Source organism: Pseudoliparis swirei, chromosome 6 (assembly GCF_029220125.1).
Source record: "Pseudoliparis swirei isolate HS2019 ecotype Mariana Trench chromosome 6, NWPU_hadal_v1, whole genome shotgun sequence".
In the NCBI taxonomy this organism is placed as follows: Eukaryota; Metazoa; Chordata; class Actinopteri; order Perciformes; family Liparidae; genus Pseudoliparis; species Pseudoliparis swirei.
The window spans coordinates 18428440-18444374 of record NC_079393.1 but is presented as its reverse complement, the minus strand read 5'-3'; the positions used below and the strand labels follow the sequence as shown (position 1 = coordinate 18444374).

At 43.1% G+C, this 15935-nt stretch overlaps 1 protein-coding gene across 1 annotated transcript in view; it reads left to right on the top strand.

The window, feature by feature from the left end:
* abtb2b (ankyrin repeat and BTB (POZ) domain containing 2b) overlaps window positions 1-14009 on the top strand; it is a 43170-nt gene extending 29161 nt beyond the window's left edge. The window contains exons 3-17 of the mRNA XM_056417148.1: window positions 1439-1649; window positions 6963-7115; window positions 7649-7814; window positions 7969-8058; window positions 8186-8287; window positions 8558-8654; window positions 9534-9669; window positions 10156-10433; window positions 10525-10703; window positions 10805-10910; window positions 11699-11801; window positions 11884-11971; window positions 12169-12237; window positions 12489-12602; window positions 12843-14009. Coding sequence (XP_056273123.1) covers window positions 1439-1649; window positions 6963-7115; window positions 7649-7814; window positions 7969-8058; window positions 8186-8287; window positions 8558-8654; window positions 9534-9669; window positions 10156-10433; window positions 10525-10703; window positions 10805-10910; window positions 11699-11801; window positions 11884-11971; window positions 12169-12237; window positions 12489-12602; window positions 12843-13076 — 2126 coding nt within the window. The 3' untranslated portion in view covers window positions 13077-14009. The remainder of the gene's footprint in view (window positions 1-1438; window positions 1650-6962; window positions 7116-7648; window positions 7815-7968; window positions 8059-8185; window positions 8288-8557; window positions 8655-9533; window positions 9670-10155; window positions 10434-10524; window positions 10704-10804; window positions 10911-11698; window positions 11802-11883; window positions 11972-12168; window positions 12238-12488; window positions 12603-12842) is intronic.
* The last annotated feature ends 1926 nt before the right edge of the window (window positions 14010-15935 follow it).

Here is a 15935-nt window from a genome sequence, read left to right as displayed (position 1 = left end):
GGGTTCACAGAGAGTCCAGAAGGATATGTGGGATTTGTGGATTTCTACTGAATGGACAGTCAACGTCTTCTATCTTATTGTTTAAAACTTAAAACATTTAATTACTTGCAACTTATACCTAAGACACTTATTTAGTCACTGTGCATATAAAAAGCAGGCAAGTCCCCGTTTTTGTTATACTTCCAGACTCCAACATAAGATGTAATCTAAGAATGAAGAATAAGAATAAGATTTCATATCCTTCTGAGCCATGGAGCAGAGTTTAGCCGGGGGGCCACAATATGGACGGGAAAGCCAGAGCGAGCTTCTCCATCTTGGGCAATAATACCTAGGAGACCTCCTGGAGGGACTGCTGGTGGTGGTTACCACAAAGGAGGCCCTTCAACTTGAAGTGGGGTCTGTTTTGGGAAAACCTCTCGAAACCAACCCCCCTTGAAGTACCCCGAACCCTTTAATATCAACACACACACACACACACTCACTCACTCACACAGCCTCGGCCCCCTGGCAGCCTCTCACTCACGGTAATCTGGTTAGAAATTAACTCGGGGGTAATTATGTTAAATGAGCGTTACATGATCTCAAGTTCAACCTGGCCTCCCTCCTTCACACTGCCCCCCCCATCCTCCACATCCTCCACATCCCCTCCCTGCGACAACTGGACAACTGATATTTGTGTCTCTCCACCATGCTCCTGCTATGGCAACCCGTGTTATCTACAAACTCTACTCCTCGCAGCCCTACGCACTCCTTTTCATTTATTTGGTTGATAAATTCCTCATATGTTACACTGCGCATCCAGTAATCTGAGTTGGCCTCCATCAAAGTGCACGTGGCTGTTCACTTGGCTCACTGTGGGTGGATGAATCCTCTGATAAGCTACATATTTATTATGTCATCATCTTGGCAAGCGGTGGACGCATGTAAGACGTCCGCACAGATCTTGTTTTTATCACATGACCGACATCCCACCTTTAGAGGCTGAGTGCAGTGATTCAGAGACGTCAATAGAGAAACAGTTGAACGGTTCATTAGAGCCTGTGGTCAACTGTCTGTTAGCCCATTAAATCCTTCAATGATTCAGGATGACTGTTTAGACTGGCCGTCTGGCTGTGCTAACTGATAATCACGCGACTCATAGCAAATACCACCAGAGACATGGAGCGAGAGTAATGACGCGATAGGAGGGTTGAATGTAAGTGTTTTAGGAAAAGGGGAAATCCAGTTGGATTAGGAGCCCACAGGGTTTATGTTGAGCGCTAAGAACTCGTTATAATTTGAGGTTTTTACGTGCCATTTGGCCCAAATTCCAGTGTTATTTTATACTGTATTAAAAAGAACTGAGTATATGAAATGAACAAGCGTCATATGTATTTATTGGAACAAATATCTGCTAAACCATTAAACTCCCATGTTTCTCTTATTTCCTGTGTTCCAGGTGACTTGGTGTCACGTGCAATGCACCACATGCAGCGCCTGAGCTCAGTGCGCCCAGGAATGAGTCCAGTACGCCACGCCCGTCCCCAGCAGCCCGTGTCCTGGTCGCCGGACGCCCTCCACACCCTTTACTACTTCCTGCGCTGCCCACAAATGGAGTCCATGGAGAATCCCAACTTAGATCCCCCGCGCATGGCCCTCAGCAACGAGAGGTGGGAGTCATGCATGTCCGGACACGAGCAAGTTTATCACAGGCAGTGAAATGACCGATCTAATCTTCGGCAGTTATTTATTTTGGTCCCCTTCGGCTTTGGACACACCCTCACAAAATAGGGTTTGATAGTATTTTAGATTTTCCCTTCATGCATTTTATGTTTGTATTTCCTGATCACATCTGACATTAGACATGATTGTATTTGCCTGATTAGATTAACATACATGTGATTAGTGGTAGCAATACTCAAACTCACATACATGAACATCCAGCCTCAGGAATTAACAAACAGCTTCTAATCATTTGAACAGCTTATTCACAGGCCCCCTTTCTTCCTGAAACATTCCTGATTACATTTCCCTCTGCTCATTGAACTGTTAGTAAATTACAGGGGAGCAAGGGACTCCAGGTGTTAATGTTAGTCTGATAGAAGGGTTCATTGCTCCTTCAGAGTGTAAATTAGGCTGAAGACTGGTGATTTCAGGGGTTTTTCGAGAGGTGCTAATGGTCTGTAATTCTGTTAGGGTCTCCTCAGATCTCCTTTGTGTTGCCTTTGGAGAACAATTATGGTCACTCTGGTCTTTTTTCAGTCCTGAGACGACTGTTTGACAACATTTTAACAGCCTGCATGCAGAGTACTATCACATTTATATGTCATTGGTGGAAGCACTATCCCTGATTATTTGGAAACATTTTCTTGGCTAATTCTTGTCTTAAAGTTACAGAAAATTACATTTCAAGTTGTTGTGTTTCCAGAGAAAGCAAGAAGTAACCCTGAGTCATATCTCTTTCCCTCTGGAATTAACTGATGAAATATGTGGCTGCATAACAACATGTTATCACTAGTAATGGTGATATTCAGCTGCAGGTCAAATACATGTCAGCGATAATTCAGTTACGGTACGATTATTAGTTTAACTTGTGTGTGAGAGAGAAGTACTTGCAGTCTGTCCGCACATCTGGGCTCTGTTCCCCCCGAGTAACCATATGTTAAAAATGTCAGTGGAAAGTGCTCTTCTGTGTAAAGGTTAATTACATTTTTAAACGGATACGGGGAGGCCTGTCTAAAAGTCCTGCCACTCAAGCATACGAATGGGATGCAGCTCCCACTTAAGTGTGTGTTTCAGTTTGCTTCGGTAAATTCTTTGACAGTTCTTCCACAGTTAATGATTTAACCTCTCGAAATGCATGCCTTTGTGATCCTTGGGTTATGACAAGGTCATGACATCTGTGAGATCATCGTACATCCGTAAAAATGTTGTGATGAATTCAGCCGAATATCTTACCTAAACACACACACACACACACACACACACATGTTTGCACTCAAAGCCAGCCGGCTCATATACATTTAATAATGCACAGACACAGCGTGAGTCAGCAAAGGTGGGCTCCTCGTTAGCATCAAAGAGAACCGAACAGCAAATACACACCCCCCTTTTTACTGTCCTGGCTGTTTCTTCCAAGTCGTCAGACGTTTTTAATGTTGGCTGTATGTCAGCCGGGCTTATGTGTGCAGGATTACACAATTTAGCATCCTGTTGCACTGAATACTTTGGAACATCTGTGACGTTCTGTTTTTCTTTCTAGACATCTCCTGAGTTGCCGCCATGTGACTGTGTGTCGTGTCTGTGAATGCATGGCAGACTCAGGTGGCAGAGGGGAGCAAACCTGCTGGTGATTACTATGTGGCTGCCTGGTAATGATACAGATTGCTCTCCTACAATGGGCCTCTTAATCTCTGTGGCTCACCCTCTATCGAAAGCCGTATAAAATCGTTGGTGGAAACCCCAAACCACCAAATCTGTGTGGGCCACATCATCAACCATTACAGGGAGCCTGGTGAGAGCCTTATGGCGGAATCCTGAAGCCTACGCAAGACACCCTTTTTCTTCTCATCCTTTAAACCTGGTGCTTAGTTGTGGCTGTTACAGATCATGTTGTTTTGGAGTGTTAAGTGTGAGACGGCAAACACTGGTGTGTGTGTGTCTACTTAGTTCTCCATTCACACACTTCTCTTTAAGCCACGGAAAAATTACTTTCATTAGTGCTGAAAGTCATTTGCCAATCTATGTAATGGTAGAACCACCAGCCTCTCCACCCAAAACGAGCACTTCCAAACTCCAGTGAACACACCACCCCCACCCGTCTACATCCTTCAGCGATGAAAGGGGGCACTAATGGAGAGATGTGTTACTGTGATAAGAAGTAGCCAGTGGAGCTTATAACCACAAATACACACACACACACCATTATGGAGTCTTTATGAGTGTAATCTGACTCTAGATCAGTGGTTAACCTTGGCCCTCTGCACCGCATGAGGGGGTCTGCTCGAAGGCCTGATTTCAGTTTCTTAAATGTGAAACCAATCACAGTGGCTTCAGGGTAAAGGACACATTGGACATAAGGGGCCAGTGTAGCATGTGTGATGTTGCCACCTGGGGAGAAAAGCCTTTGTGTTTCATGTTGGACAGGTGAGAGTTCATACACGCCTGGCTACAATTTGAGCTGACCAGCCAGGTGATGGAGGAAATGGAGCCATGATTCAGAGCTAACGTTTATAAGTGCATCTGTGTGAACATGTGTGGGAAGAGTTTATGTGTGTGTGTGTGTGTGTGTGTGTCTTAGCATGCCGGGTCAGCAGGCTAGCCAGAAGTGCGATCTAGTTTCAGTGTTAACAGGAGGCTCAGCTTTGATGTTGCACCGGCTCTAAGACGAAGCTGAAGTTTGTGTTTCAAGCTGAGAGGGGCATAACCCAGACACAAGGGTCAGATGGGGGGGGGGGGAGATGTTCAGAGAGAGGGAGAAGGTTTGAGGAAGAATGGAGGGATGACTAGAGAGGCCAGAGCTGCGAGGCTGTTGGTACAGACGAGCTCCATCTGTATGCAGTTGTAGGCTTCTGGCAAAGGTGTGTATACACATGGCCTCAGCTGTTTTGTGTTGATACACATCTCTGTGTATACCCTCGACGACACACACACACAACTCTTAATGGTTAATTGGTTTAAAACTGCAGCTGAAATAATTTGACTGGAAAACCAGTATTTCCGGCCGTGAAAGGAAGCACCTTGGTGATTATGCAGGGATCATAATGTGTGTGTCTTTTTTCTGACTAAAACACAGGCTGTAAAATGCTGATTGAGGGATGAATTAAATGATGTTTAAATGAGTTAAATGATGTTACATTTAATTTAACGAAGTGTTAAAAGCTTGATTCGGTTGATTAGAGCTGCGTTAGTTCTGGAGTAGTGTATGTGCAGCGTACATGCCCTGGAACAAGCATGTTGTGAAAAAGCTGCGTGGATGCCTCGTGGCTTTCAGGAAGACAGACGGAGACACAAACTTAAATGCACACACGTAATAAATAGACACACACAGTCCACTTTAGGGTGAGTGAAGCCCATTGAGGGGAGTATAACATTGATTCCCAAGCCAGCAGCCCCTCTTCACCCAAGAAACAGGACGTTCATCTCACTCGACACCCCGCAGCACATCTCCAAACTGCCAACCAACCCCCCTCTTCCTGGGGACATACCCCACGAGCCTGCCAGCCGTTTCCCAAACACTCAAATGCTCCTTCTATGCACCGATCAGACCCATTTAGCATTCCCCTCCTAATTCTCCTCCATCCCATCCCTCCCTTCTCTGGTTGTTAGCTGCCATGTCTGACTGGCTGCTGGGTCCCTCCTCCTGACTGATCACCGACTGATAAAGTACTGAAACAAGATCTGACACCATAGCTAGAGGATAAAACAGACAGAAACAGGGGGAAGCCGGATATCTGCTGGCTTCGAATTCTCTGAAAAAGTTCTAGATCCAGATGTTAAGTTATTTTAAGGCCTTTATTATAATACAGTCGTATCTGCAATGCAGTTATTAAAGGACACGGAACATTGTTAGTGATGAAAATTTGTAAACTAGTTTCATTCGTCATTATATCGGCTTTACCAACCACAGTTGGTTCCAACGACAGCCGTCCAGTTATGAAAAGCTTTCATTTGTGATGTTAAGTTAGAAAAGGTTCACATGTTTTGTTGATTATAGTGTTGTTAACTTCATTTAAATGTTACATTGAGGGAGGTATTCAAAAGTCTGACATTCTCTCTGAAATTCTGAAACCTTCAGATACAACTGAGATGATCCACTTTAGTAAAGTGACAATATACATTAATACAGAGCACTGATGAAGCGGAGAGAGCTGAACAGAAGGAGCTGTTTTATAAGAAACCGCAGGGAGCTACTGGAGTAAACACAGTGAGGAGAATAAATGTCACTGCAGGGGTCCCAGTGCTCATTAACAGTAACTGCAATACCTATAGCAGCCGCAGTCGGACTATATGCGAGTGTACTGCTCGTGCTTTTGCCTCCATCTGTATTCATGATATGCATCGGATGGTTTGCATTTCCTCAGAACAAAGGTGAAGCCACCGCTAAGAATAACACCACAGCAGGAGAAAGCCTGCTTAGTATCTCGTGATAATGCAGAGTTCAAACACTCATTAACACACTCTGGACACACCACTGTTGCTTTGCTTTTGATGCTCCATAGGATCACAAGCAAAGCAACAATAACGTGTCATATGGGTGAGGGAAAGGCACAGAACAGATCAGATTGATACCGTTGTGGCATTGCAGATAGCCGTGTGAACAGTGGTTTCTAAAGTTTGTGAAAAGATGAGTTGGAAGATGAGGGGGATTAAGAAAGAGAGAAAAAGAGAGCAATCAAACAAGCCATTCAGAGGGCCACAGTCACAAATACCACAGCAGACCTTATGCTCTGCTCTCTTTTACTCCTCCTCTGATGTTTACTCCACTGCTTCGCCACAAATAATGCAATTGTGTCTAGTTTCCTCATGATCAGGTCAATATTGTCTATCATTTCTATTTTAATCCTTTCCTCGTCTTTTTAGTTTCACTTGGTTCTCTCTTTCGTTAGAAATCGTCTATAACCATGAGTGCTGAACCTTTATGTATCTTCCCTAGGTAGTTTATTCTGCTAAAGCTAGTGTAAAAATAGTCTGATTATTCAGAAGACACTGCAGTATTGTGTTTATTAAACCACAGCACAAAGACAGTCACAGGGGGGGGGGGGTGTAAATGTGACTCACAGGGTACGGGGAAGTACTGGCAGTCATATATAAGTCATCTGGTCGTGGGCTGTTTATGAGTTCAAAATGACTGAATCACAAGTTCAGACAACGTCCACAGCGACGCCTCTGTGTACTCAAACATTTTAGTCGAATGCATTTTTGTTGTTGTCCCAATCGCATAGATGGACAGAGGTGGACTTATTTATATTTTCTTTTTCCAGGCCGTTCCTGTTGCTGCCACCTCTGATGGAGTGGATGAGAGTGGCCATAGTTCATGCCGAGCATCGCAAGAGTCTGTTGGTGGAGAGTGATGACGTCAGACAGACTGCCAGGCTCCTCCTTCCAGGACTGGACTGTGAACCAAGGCAGCTGAAGTAAATGAGAACACACACACACACACACTCACAAGGGTTGTATTGCTTGATGTGTAGACTGGATCTGGATCTCTACTGGAAAGCAGCAGCACTATGTCTGAGTATCTTTAATAAAAAAAGAGTATAAAGTCAACTTTAACAATGCCTTCAGACAATACCTAATTGTGGTGCTCCTGACCCCAGTGTCATGTCTCCCTTCCATGTTTATGAGGTCATCATAGTGACTTGAAAAGAAACACAAGGTCATTGCTTTGACATTGTTGTGTGTGTGTTTCCTGTAACTGATGCACTAAAGTAAAAAAGAGTTACACACTGTCTACATCAGATCAATTACTGTAACGCGGCTCGATAACCTCTTCTATTGAAGTGAATAAATAAATCAAATCATCAGATACAAATGTACATTGAGCCACATGGTTGAACGTTGTAGTTCTCCATGTCCGTTTCATCTTCCCAGACTCTGCTAGGTACCTCTCACACGTTGAGCGTCTCATTGTATTATCTTAATCTTTCTTTGTGTGCGTCTCCATCAGGCCTGAATGTTGCTTTAGCTCCTTCAAGCGTCTGGACTCCAAAGCCGCCACAGACAAGTTCCACCTGGACTTGGGTTTTCGGATGCTGAACTGTGGACGCACAGATCTCATTGGCCAAGCGATTGATTTCCTGGGGCCCGATGGGGTCAACAGCATGGACGACCAGGTACTGAACATCTGTCTCTTTGTGCATAGCGGTATAAATGTGTTTTTACGTATGATGTGAAGAGAATATTGCAACATTATCCAAATGTATTCATATTCATAGTTCATATAGGCCTTACCTAATGTGTTCGCCCTCCTTGCTGGTCGACACTCAGGGCATGACCCCACTGATGTATGCCTGCGCAGCTGGAGACGAGGCCTTAGTCCAGATGTTGATCGATGCCGGGGCCAACCTTGACTTGGCGGTAAATATGCTTCAACAATTTGAACACATACACATGTGTTCAAATTGTTGCACGTTGAGTAAACTTCCCCATGTGTGAGTATGGTCTTGACGCTGGCGTGTAACAACTCTCTGTCGTGTGCTGCCAGGTTCCACCGTGCTCCCCAAAGCACCCCTCTGTGCACCCCGACAGTCGACACTGGGCAACCCTCACCTTCGCCGTGCTGCACGGACACATCTCCGTCGTGCAGGTTGGAAAGATCCGCTAACACGTAGTCGCAGCTAGTGACGCCTGAATTTGACATGCGGCATGAATGGTGTACTTTTTTACTCGAGGAGAATGAACCCGCGAAAGAGGCACGGGCGACGCAGGCTGTCCTTCACAGTCCCACGCTAACTGTGCATGCGATGCTATTCGCTCTAAAAGCTCAGTGACAAATGTGAGGTCAGAGGCCAGGCCTCGAATGAGTTCGAGGATGTCAAACACCGCACAGTATAACGGATGTGGTGTGTATCTCCAGCTCCTGTTGGATGCGGGGGCCAACGTTGAGGGGGCCGCAGTTCGCAATGGGCAGGAGAGCACAGCGGACACCCCGTTGCAGCTGGCTTCAGCAGCAGGTGGGCAAACACATGCACGTACACACAAAAGCACACGCACACTCGGTACAACACAAGGCACAGCTGATGCTAGTGTATTGTCAGGCTGTGTGATGATCTCATTTACGGTGAGTAAATTACTTCCTCCGAGATTATACGGGCACAACGTCTGCAGAGGGGAAACATGCAGAGATGAATGAACGTTGTAATGTTCTGCCAATCAACTCATCATAATAACTCTTTTAACTTGTCTAAACTTATTTTTACAATGATTATAAGTAACCAGTCCTGTAGTGCTAGTCTCCGAGGAGAGCGCCAACAGAAGCCCGGGATTGAGTTGTGAGTGACACATTGGCGGAACAAGGAAACGAGAGGGAGGATGAAGGCAGCGAGCGCAGAGGAGTGCTGCCTGTGGTTGTTTAGAAGCCTCTGGGCAGCATTCCTCTGTGGGATCAAGTCAAAGCCGCACATTGCCGTAGTAAAGGAGCAACGACAGCGTGTAAATAGGGCCTCATATGAATGAGTTTGTTCGTTTGAAAATGCAAAATGACGTGTAATAAAAGTTAATTTGTCCCTGTGATTAAATGCAATTGTTGCAATATAGTCAGAAAGACTACTCGCAGTATAAGTGCTCTAACGAATTAGAAAAATAAGCAATAAAAACACAAACACTCAATATAAACAATACAAAATGTGAACAATTGTGGGGTGATATGTTAACTATTCAAAAATACAAAGTCGACCGCACCAGTGGGAAACATACACAAGTATAATAGATTCCTAAAGTCTGTCTTTGCAAAAAGAAAATACATTTGTGGGTGTCACTGGTAACATATATCCCATTTAAATGTGTTTTGGATATGTGTCGGTATGTAATTGGCTCGTTCGTATGCTTCCCAGGAAACTATGAGATGGTTAGTTTGCTCCTGGCGCGAGGTGCAGACCCCTTATCGAAGACCCACGATGGAAATGCCCTGACGTCATCCCTCTCTGAGGACATGAACTGCTTCAGTCATGCGGCCGCACATGGACACAGGTATGCGTGTCTCTCCATCCCATCCCAAAAGGACATGTTGTTAACAGATGCTGCTGGAAGGCTCTGACAAAAGAAAGTAACGTTAGCTCAGTCACACGCTGTCATACTTGATCCAAGTCTGCATCGGTGCTTTGAGGAGAGATTCATCTCTTTTAAGCATGTGGTGAAATGGCAGACCTGGATAGTATGAAAACGAGAATTCAGGGCCTCCTTCTATCCAGAGTCCATCTGTCTCGAAACACCAACTGGAAGCGTAAACCGCTCCACCTGTTCACTGCGTGTACGTGTGAACACAATGTAGACTCAACACTTCACATTCCACAGTGAGGGTGACAGATTATGTAATAAGAGAGGAGGGTACAGGGTCACAGAAATGGATGTACGGTATCCAGTTTGGACATATATTAATGTGTCCATGCTTTCTTTCCGTCCTTCCCTCCCCCGTCCTCTTTCTTTGCCCCTTCTTCCTTCTATTTATTTTGTCAGAAACGTGCTGCGAAAGCTTCTGACTCAGCCCCAGCAAGTCAAAGAGGATGTCCTGTCTCTGGAGGAGATCTTAGCTGAGGGGGTGGAGGATGAGGAAGTCGGCATCTGCCCTTTCCTCCCTCTCTCCCCCCTCCCCACCCCTTCCTCTGGCCCCGGGCCCCTGCCAGAAGTGGGCATAGCAAAGCTGTGCAAGGCCAGGATGAAGGCTCTGCAGGAGGCCAGCTACTACAGTGCGGAGCACGGCTACCTGGACGTCACCATGGAGCTACGAGCTATGGGTACCTATCGGATGTCAGGAAGAGGATTCTCTTACTGTTCAAGTTGTGACTTCCCTTAAAAACCAACCTGTTTCTTCTTCTTTTGACCTAGGTGTTCCATGGAAGCTACATGTGTGGCTGGAATCTCTGCGTTGTGCCCAGCAGCAGTCCAGGGCAGGAGTCACCCTCTCCCTCTTCAGAGAGTTCACCACCATCAAAGAAGAGGACTACTGCGAGGAGCTGGTCATCATAGGCCTGCCCCTGATGTTCAACATCTTACGCACCACCAAGGTAGACGTCTGCTTGTCTTGTCTTCATGACATCAGCAAGACATTTAGTTAGGGTGTGTGATGTAATCCCCGTCTCCTTGTTTTTTCTCTCCTTTCCTCCAGAGTGATGCCGTTCTACAACAGTTGGCGACTATTTTTAGTCACTGTTTTGGTCCTGCCCCTCTTCCAGCCATCCCTGGGATGAAGGCAACTCTTTCAGCACAGTTGGGTAGGAAAACTACGGTTCTGACAGCATGTGAACACACAAAGCTCAGTGTTCAGAGCAGATGACAGTGATAGCTTTATGTTGACATTTTTAGATCACTTACTATCATTAGCTAATCTGTTGAGTATTGTTTTGTCTATAAAATATGAAAAAAAACTGTGAAAGATCCCCACACATCACAATTTCCCAAAATTGTTGTCAGTTTACGATCACATGAGATGAAAAGAGGCAGCAATTTCTCACAATTGAATAGCTGACATTTGTTTAAAAATCTACTCTGAGGCTTAATCAAAGAGTTACAGATACGTTATCCATTGATTAACTGCTAATTAAGTAATTGTTTCTCCTCTAGAGTGTCGTATGGAATCATTTTGAGAGGAGGTCGCGTTGTGTAAACACTTGTCACCAAGGCCCCAGATAGAACTGACCAACACAATGTGTTTCAGCCCTGCACATACTCAGCATCTCAATTGATCCGTTTACCAGTGCACAGCTTTAAATTAAAGATTTGTTTGCTTCATAATGAAATTTGCCATTTTTAAATCTATATTCAGAGGCAAAGGTCTCAACCAGCCAGGCCAATCCTTTTTCTGAGCTCGAGACACCTTATTCCTACTGTATGCCAGATGTGAGGACCTGGACACAATCACCATGCACCTGACCTCAACCGAACAAAGCTCTGCTGTCCTTAATATGTGCCGGTGTGATATTGGACATGGGGTCAGACCGGCTTCCTAAAAAGTGATCCTAAGAATGGAGTTGTAAAGAGGCACTGATGTGTTTCCCGACAGACCCTCATTTCCTGAATAACCAGGAGATGTCAGATGTGACGTTCGTGGTGGAGGGGAAGCCGTTCTATGGCCACAGAGTGCTGCTGATCACGGCGTCTGACAGGTCAGTTCCCACCGGACAGAGTGACGCTTAAAGACGGTGACCGTCCTCCAGGGTTTTGACAGGGATATTTGTTTTCTTGTAGATTCAAGTCTCTGCTGGCATGCTTTGGACCAGATGGAAGCCCCAACAAGGAGATTGAGATCAGCGGCATCAAGTACAACATTTTCCAGGTGACAAATCTACTCTTTATTTCCTGATTTTCTAAAATACTACGAAGTATTTAATTTTTTTGTGTGTGACACAATAAGTCATTGTTGATGGAATAAACTGGTGAGACATGTACTGCCTATGACCAAACATGTACATTATTTAGTTCCAACTATGGTAGTGATTTTTTTTCTAATCAAGACCTTTGACCTCTCTGCAGATGATGATGTCATACCTGTACTGTGGAGGAACAGAGTCCCTGAAAACCATCGTGCCTGATTTGCTGGAGGTGAGAATCACTAAACAAATACAATACCATTGATCTGAGTGTATGAAACGTTTAACTGACGAATGATATTTCACCCGTCACTATCTGTATTTGATGGTTTAGATCATTTGGTGAATCTTCTTAATCAGTGTTTATGTGTGTCTCTGTGTCTTTATAAATAAGCTAGTTGTCCTTTACTGCTGTATCCAAGTTTTGGACTTTTGTTATGTTGGTGTATCAAATGTAAGACATGTGCTTGTGACTTCCTGCAGTTGTTGTCAGCTGCCAGTCTGTTCCACCTGGGGGTTCTACAACGACACTGTGAACTCATCTGCTCGCGGCTCATCAACCTGGATAATGTAGTTAGCATCTACAAAACAGCCAAGGTGAGAAGTCGGGATCATATCGGGATGTTACGTGAATTATTAGAAGAGCAAACTTTATTAGAGAGCAGATATTTGCTCTTTTGTTAAATTCTTCGGTTTAATCAGTGAGAGGGAAATCCAATGTACGTCACAAAAGACCACGTTACATGATTAATGTCCTAAATTGTTTATTGGAAAGCAGTGTTGTTGACACTTTGCTTTTTAATGAGGCCGAAGCTTAACCGTCCTCTCCTGTCCCAGGCTCACGGTTCATTGGAGCTGAGCTCATTCTGTGAAGGGTACTTCTTGCAGCAGATGCCTGCTCTGCTGGAGAGAGAGGGCTTCTGCAGCCTGCTGCTGGGACCCCCCGCGGCCCGACACGGGAACAACCCCACGTCTACGCTGCTTCACAGCCGGGGAGAATCACCTCTCGAGGAGCTGGAGGCCACCCTGGCTCAACGTCTACGCTCCCTCTGCGTCACCTCCCGAGTCTGAGCGAAGATGACAGAAATAAGAACGTGGCAGTGGAAGTTAAAGACGCTTCTCAAATGGTTTGAGTGCAGATGTTTTCTTCGTGACACGAGTGATTCGATCTCTGGTGACAAGCAAGTCCCACAGTGATTTGACACTGGGATCCTAAGTGAGTTATTCGGAGCTCTGCTCTGTGGACAATTCAGCATTTTGTGCTCCATCTTGAATTTATTGCAGTGTATGGATGAAGAAGACAATTGGACAATGTGAGTTTATTTTCCTGAGGCTCTGGGAGCTTAAAAGAGAAGCAACAGATGGACGTAACAGGTGGGAACTCTGAATCATGAAACACTGCTGCCCTCTACTGGACACAACTGGGATAATAAAGAATTGCTTTGGAGGAATGGGATCAACAACAGCCTCCTGGTTCTGAATGAAGCGTTCATGTGAAATGACTCATAGACTGGATCAAGTGTGGCAGCCATGCTGGACTTTTGGCTTTGTCCTGTTCATACGAATAATGCAGAGTGGGGAGGCACAGGTAAACGTGGTGCCTCCAGCATCGATGTAAGCTTTGGATTAACAAATGTATTTTTTATGTATGTTTATGTTTTTCTTTTCTATTTTTTTAAAGGTATTGCCGGCGAAACGGAACACTTACTAAAGAGTGGGATGGACATTTTATATTTAAGGAGAAACCAAAGATGTGAGAGTATTTAACGGGGTGTTCCCTTTTTATTTTGTTTTTATTCCAAGCAAATTATTAATATTATTGATGAAAAGTTGCTTTTGTGTAGCTGTTGTTTTTGCAGGTACACACTAACAGTTGATGAAGCTCATGTATGCTGAGGTTTAGAGCTTCTTTACAGGTACAGCAGCAGAGTCCAACATGGGACTTGGAATACATTAAGTCTGTTTTCATGCTGAAAATTTTAATAAACCTGGGAAACAAGTTTAGTCAGTTTCACTGGTGCACACTTTTCCAAATATTTCACTGCGATCTGTTGTGTGGGTTTGTGTAGATGTACCTGACATCCAGCACAACTCAGACTTGCAACGGCACAGAACTACATCATAAAAGTGCATCAAAATATGTGCAATAACGAAATATTAACACATTTGGTAACACTTTATATAAAAGTCATCATAAGCACATTTATAATATTGTATAATAAAATGCGTCTATAAGGCTTGTAAAACTATGAATATTTTGAATCATCATGTATTACCAATATTTGAAAGTATTTTAATCGTTGGACATAAGATATTATAAGTTCAGTATTCATAATGCTTTATACCTCCATGAAAAACTGTCAACAGTGTTTGAAAGAATAATCGGATCTTATAAGATACATAGAGAACTGGTCTAACTTTATCTACAATTAAATCAGAAGTTTCTGCATAACCAGCTAGCTTTATCTTAAATAAGGTGTTGGAAGTATCAAAAAGCTCAAGCTGAGTCGTTTGCCAAAAGACGCCGCAGTGGCTTCTGGGTCGTCAACATCACCGCCATGGCATACTTTACTATGACTTTTATTTTGACATATTTTGGCATACTAAACTATGACTTTTATTTTTACATATTTTGGCATACTTTACTATGACTTATATTTTGACATATTTTGGCATACTATTTAGACATATTTTGGCATACTTTACTATGACCTTCATTTTTGACATATTTTGGCATACTAAACTATGACTATTTTGACATATTTTGGCATACTATACTATGACTTTTATTTTGACATATTTTGGCATACTATACTATGACTTTTACTTAAACATATTTTGGCATACTATACTATGACTTTTACTTAAACATATTTTGGCATACTATACTATGACTTTTACTTAAACATATTTTGGCATACTATACTATGACCTTTATTTTGACATACTATGACATATTTTGGCATACTATACTATGACCTATATTTTGACATATTTTGGCAAACTAAACTGTGACTTTTATTTTGACATATTTTGGCATACTATAGGATGACCTTTATTTTGACATACTATGAAGACATATTTTGGCATACTATACTATGACTTTTATTTTGACATATTTTGGCATACTATACTATGACCTTTATTTTAACATATTTTGGCATACTATACTATGACCTTTATTTTAACATATTTTGGCATACTATAGGATGACTTTTATTTTTACATATTTTGGCATACTATACTATGACTTTCATTTTTACATAATTTGGCATACTATACTATGACTTTTATTTTTACATATTTTGGCATATTATATTATGACTTTTATTTTTACATATGTTGGCATACTTTACTATGACTTTAATTTTGACATATTTTGGCAAACTATACTATGACCTTTATTTTAACATTTTAACTTTATTTTGCTTATTCTCAAATTATTATTTTTTTTTTTTTCAAGTTTTCTTTTTGTCACTGCCAGGGCTTGAACGCAGGACTTCGCGTTCACCAAACACGCGCTTCAACCCACTAAGCCACAGCGCCTGCATAAGTTTCCTTTTCACACTGCATCAAGTTCTCTTCTCTACCAAAAGTACAAAACCATAAAATTCAAAAACATGATCTGATTCTTGAGGCACTGGCGGGAGTTGAACCATTGTGAAACGCTTATTCTCACAAGTTTTCTTTTTGTCACTGCCAGGGCTTGAATGCAGAACTTCGTGTACATCAAACACGTACTTCAACCCACTAAGCCACAGCGCCTACATGAAGTTTCCTTTTCACACTGCATCAAGTTCTCTTCTCTACCAAAAATACAAAACCATAAAATTCAAAAACACGATCCGATTCTTGAGGCATTGGCAGGAGTTGAACGGCAGCACTGCGAAACGCTTCTTCTCAAATTATTTTTGATTTTGAATTTTTTTC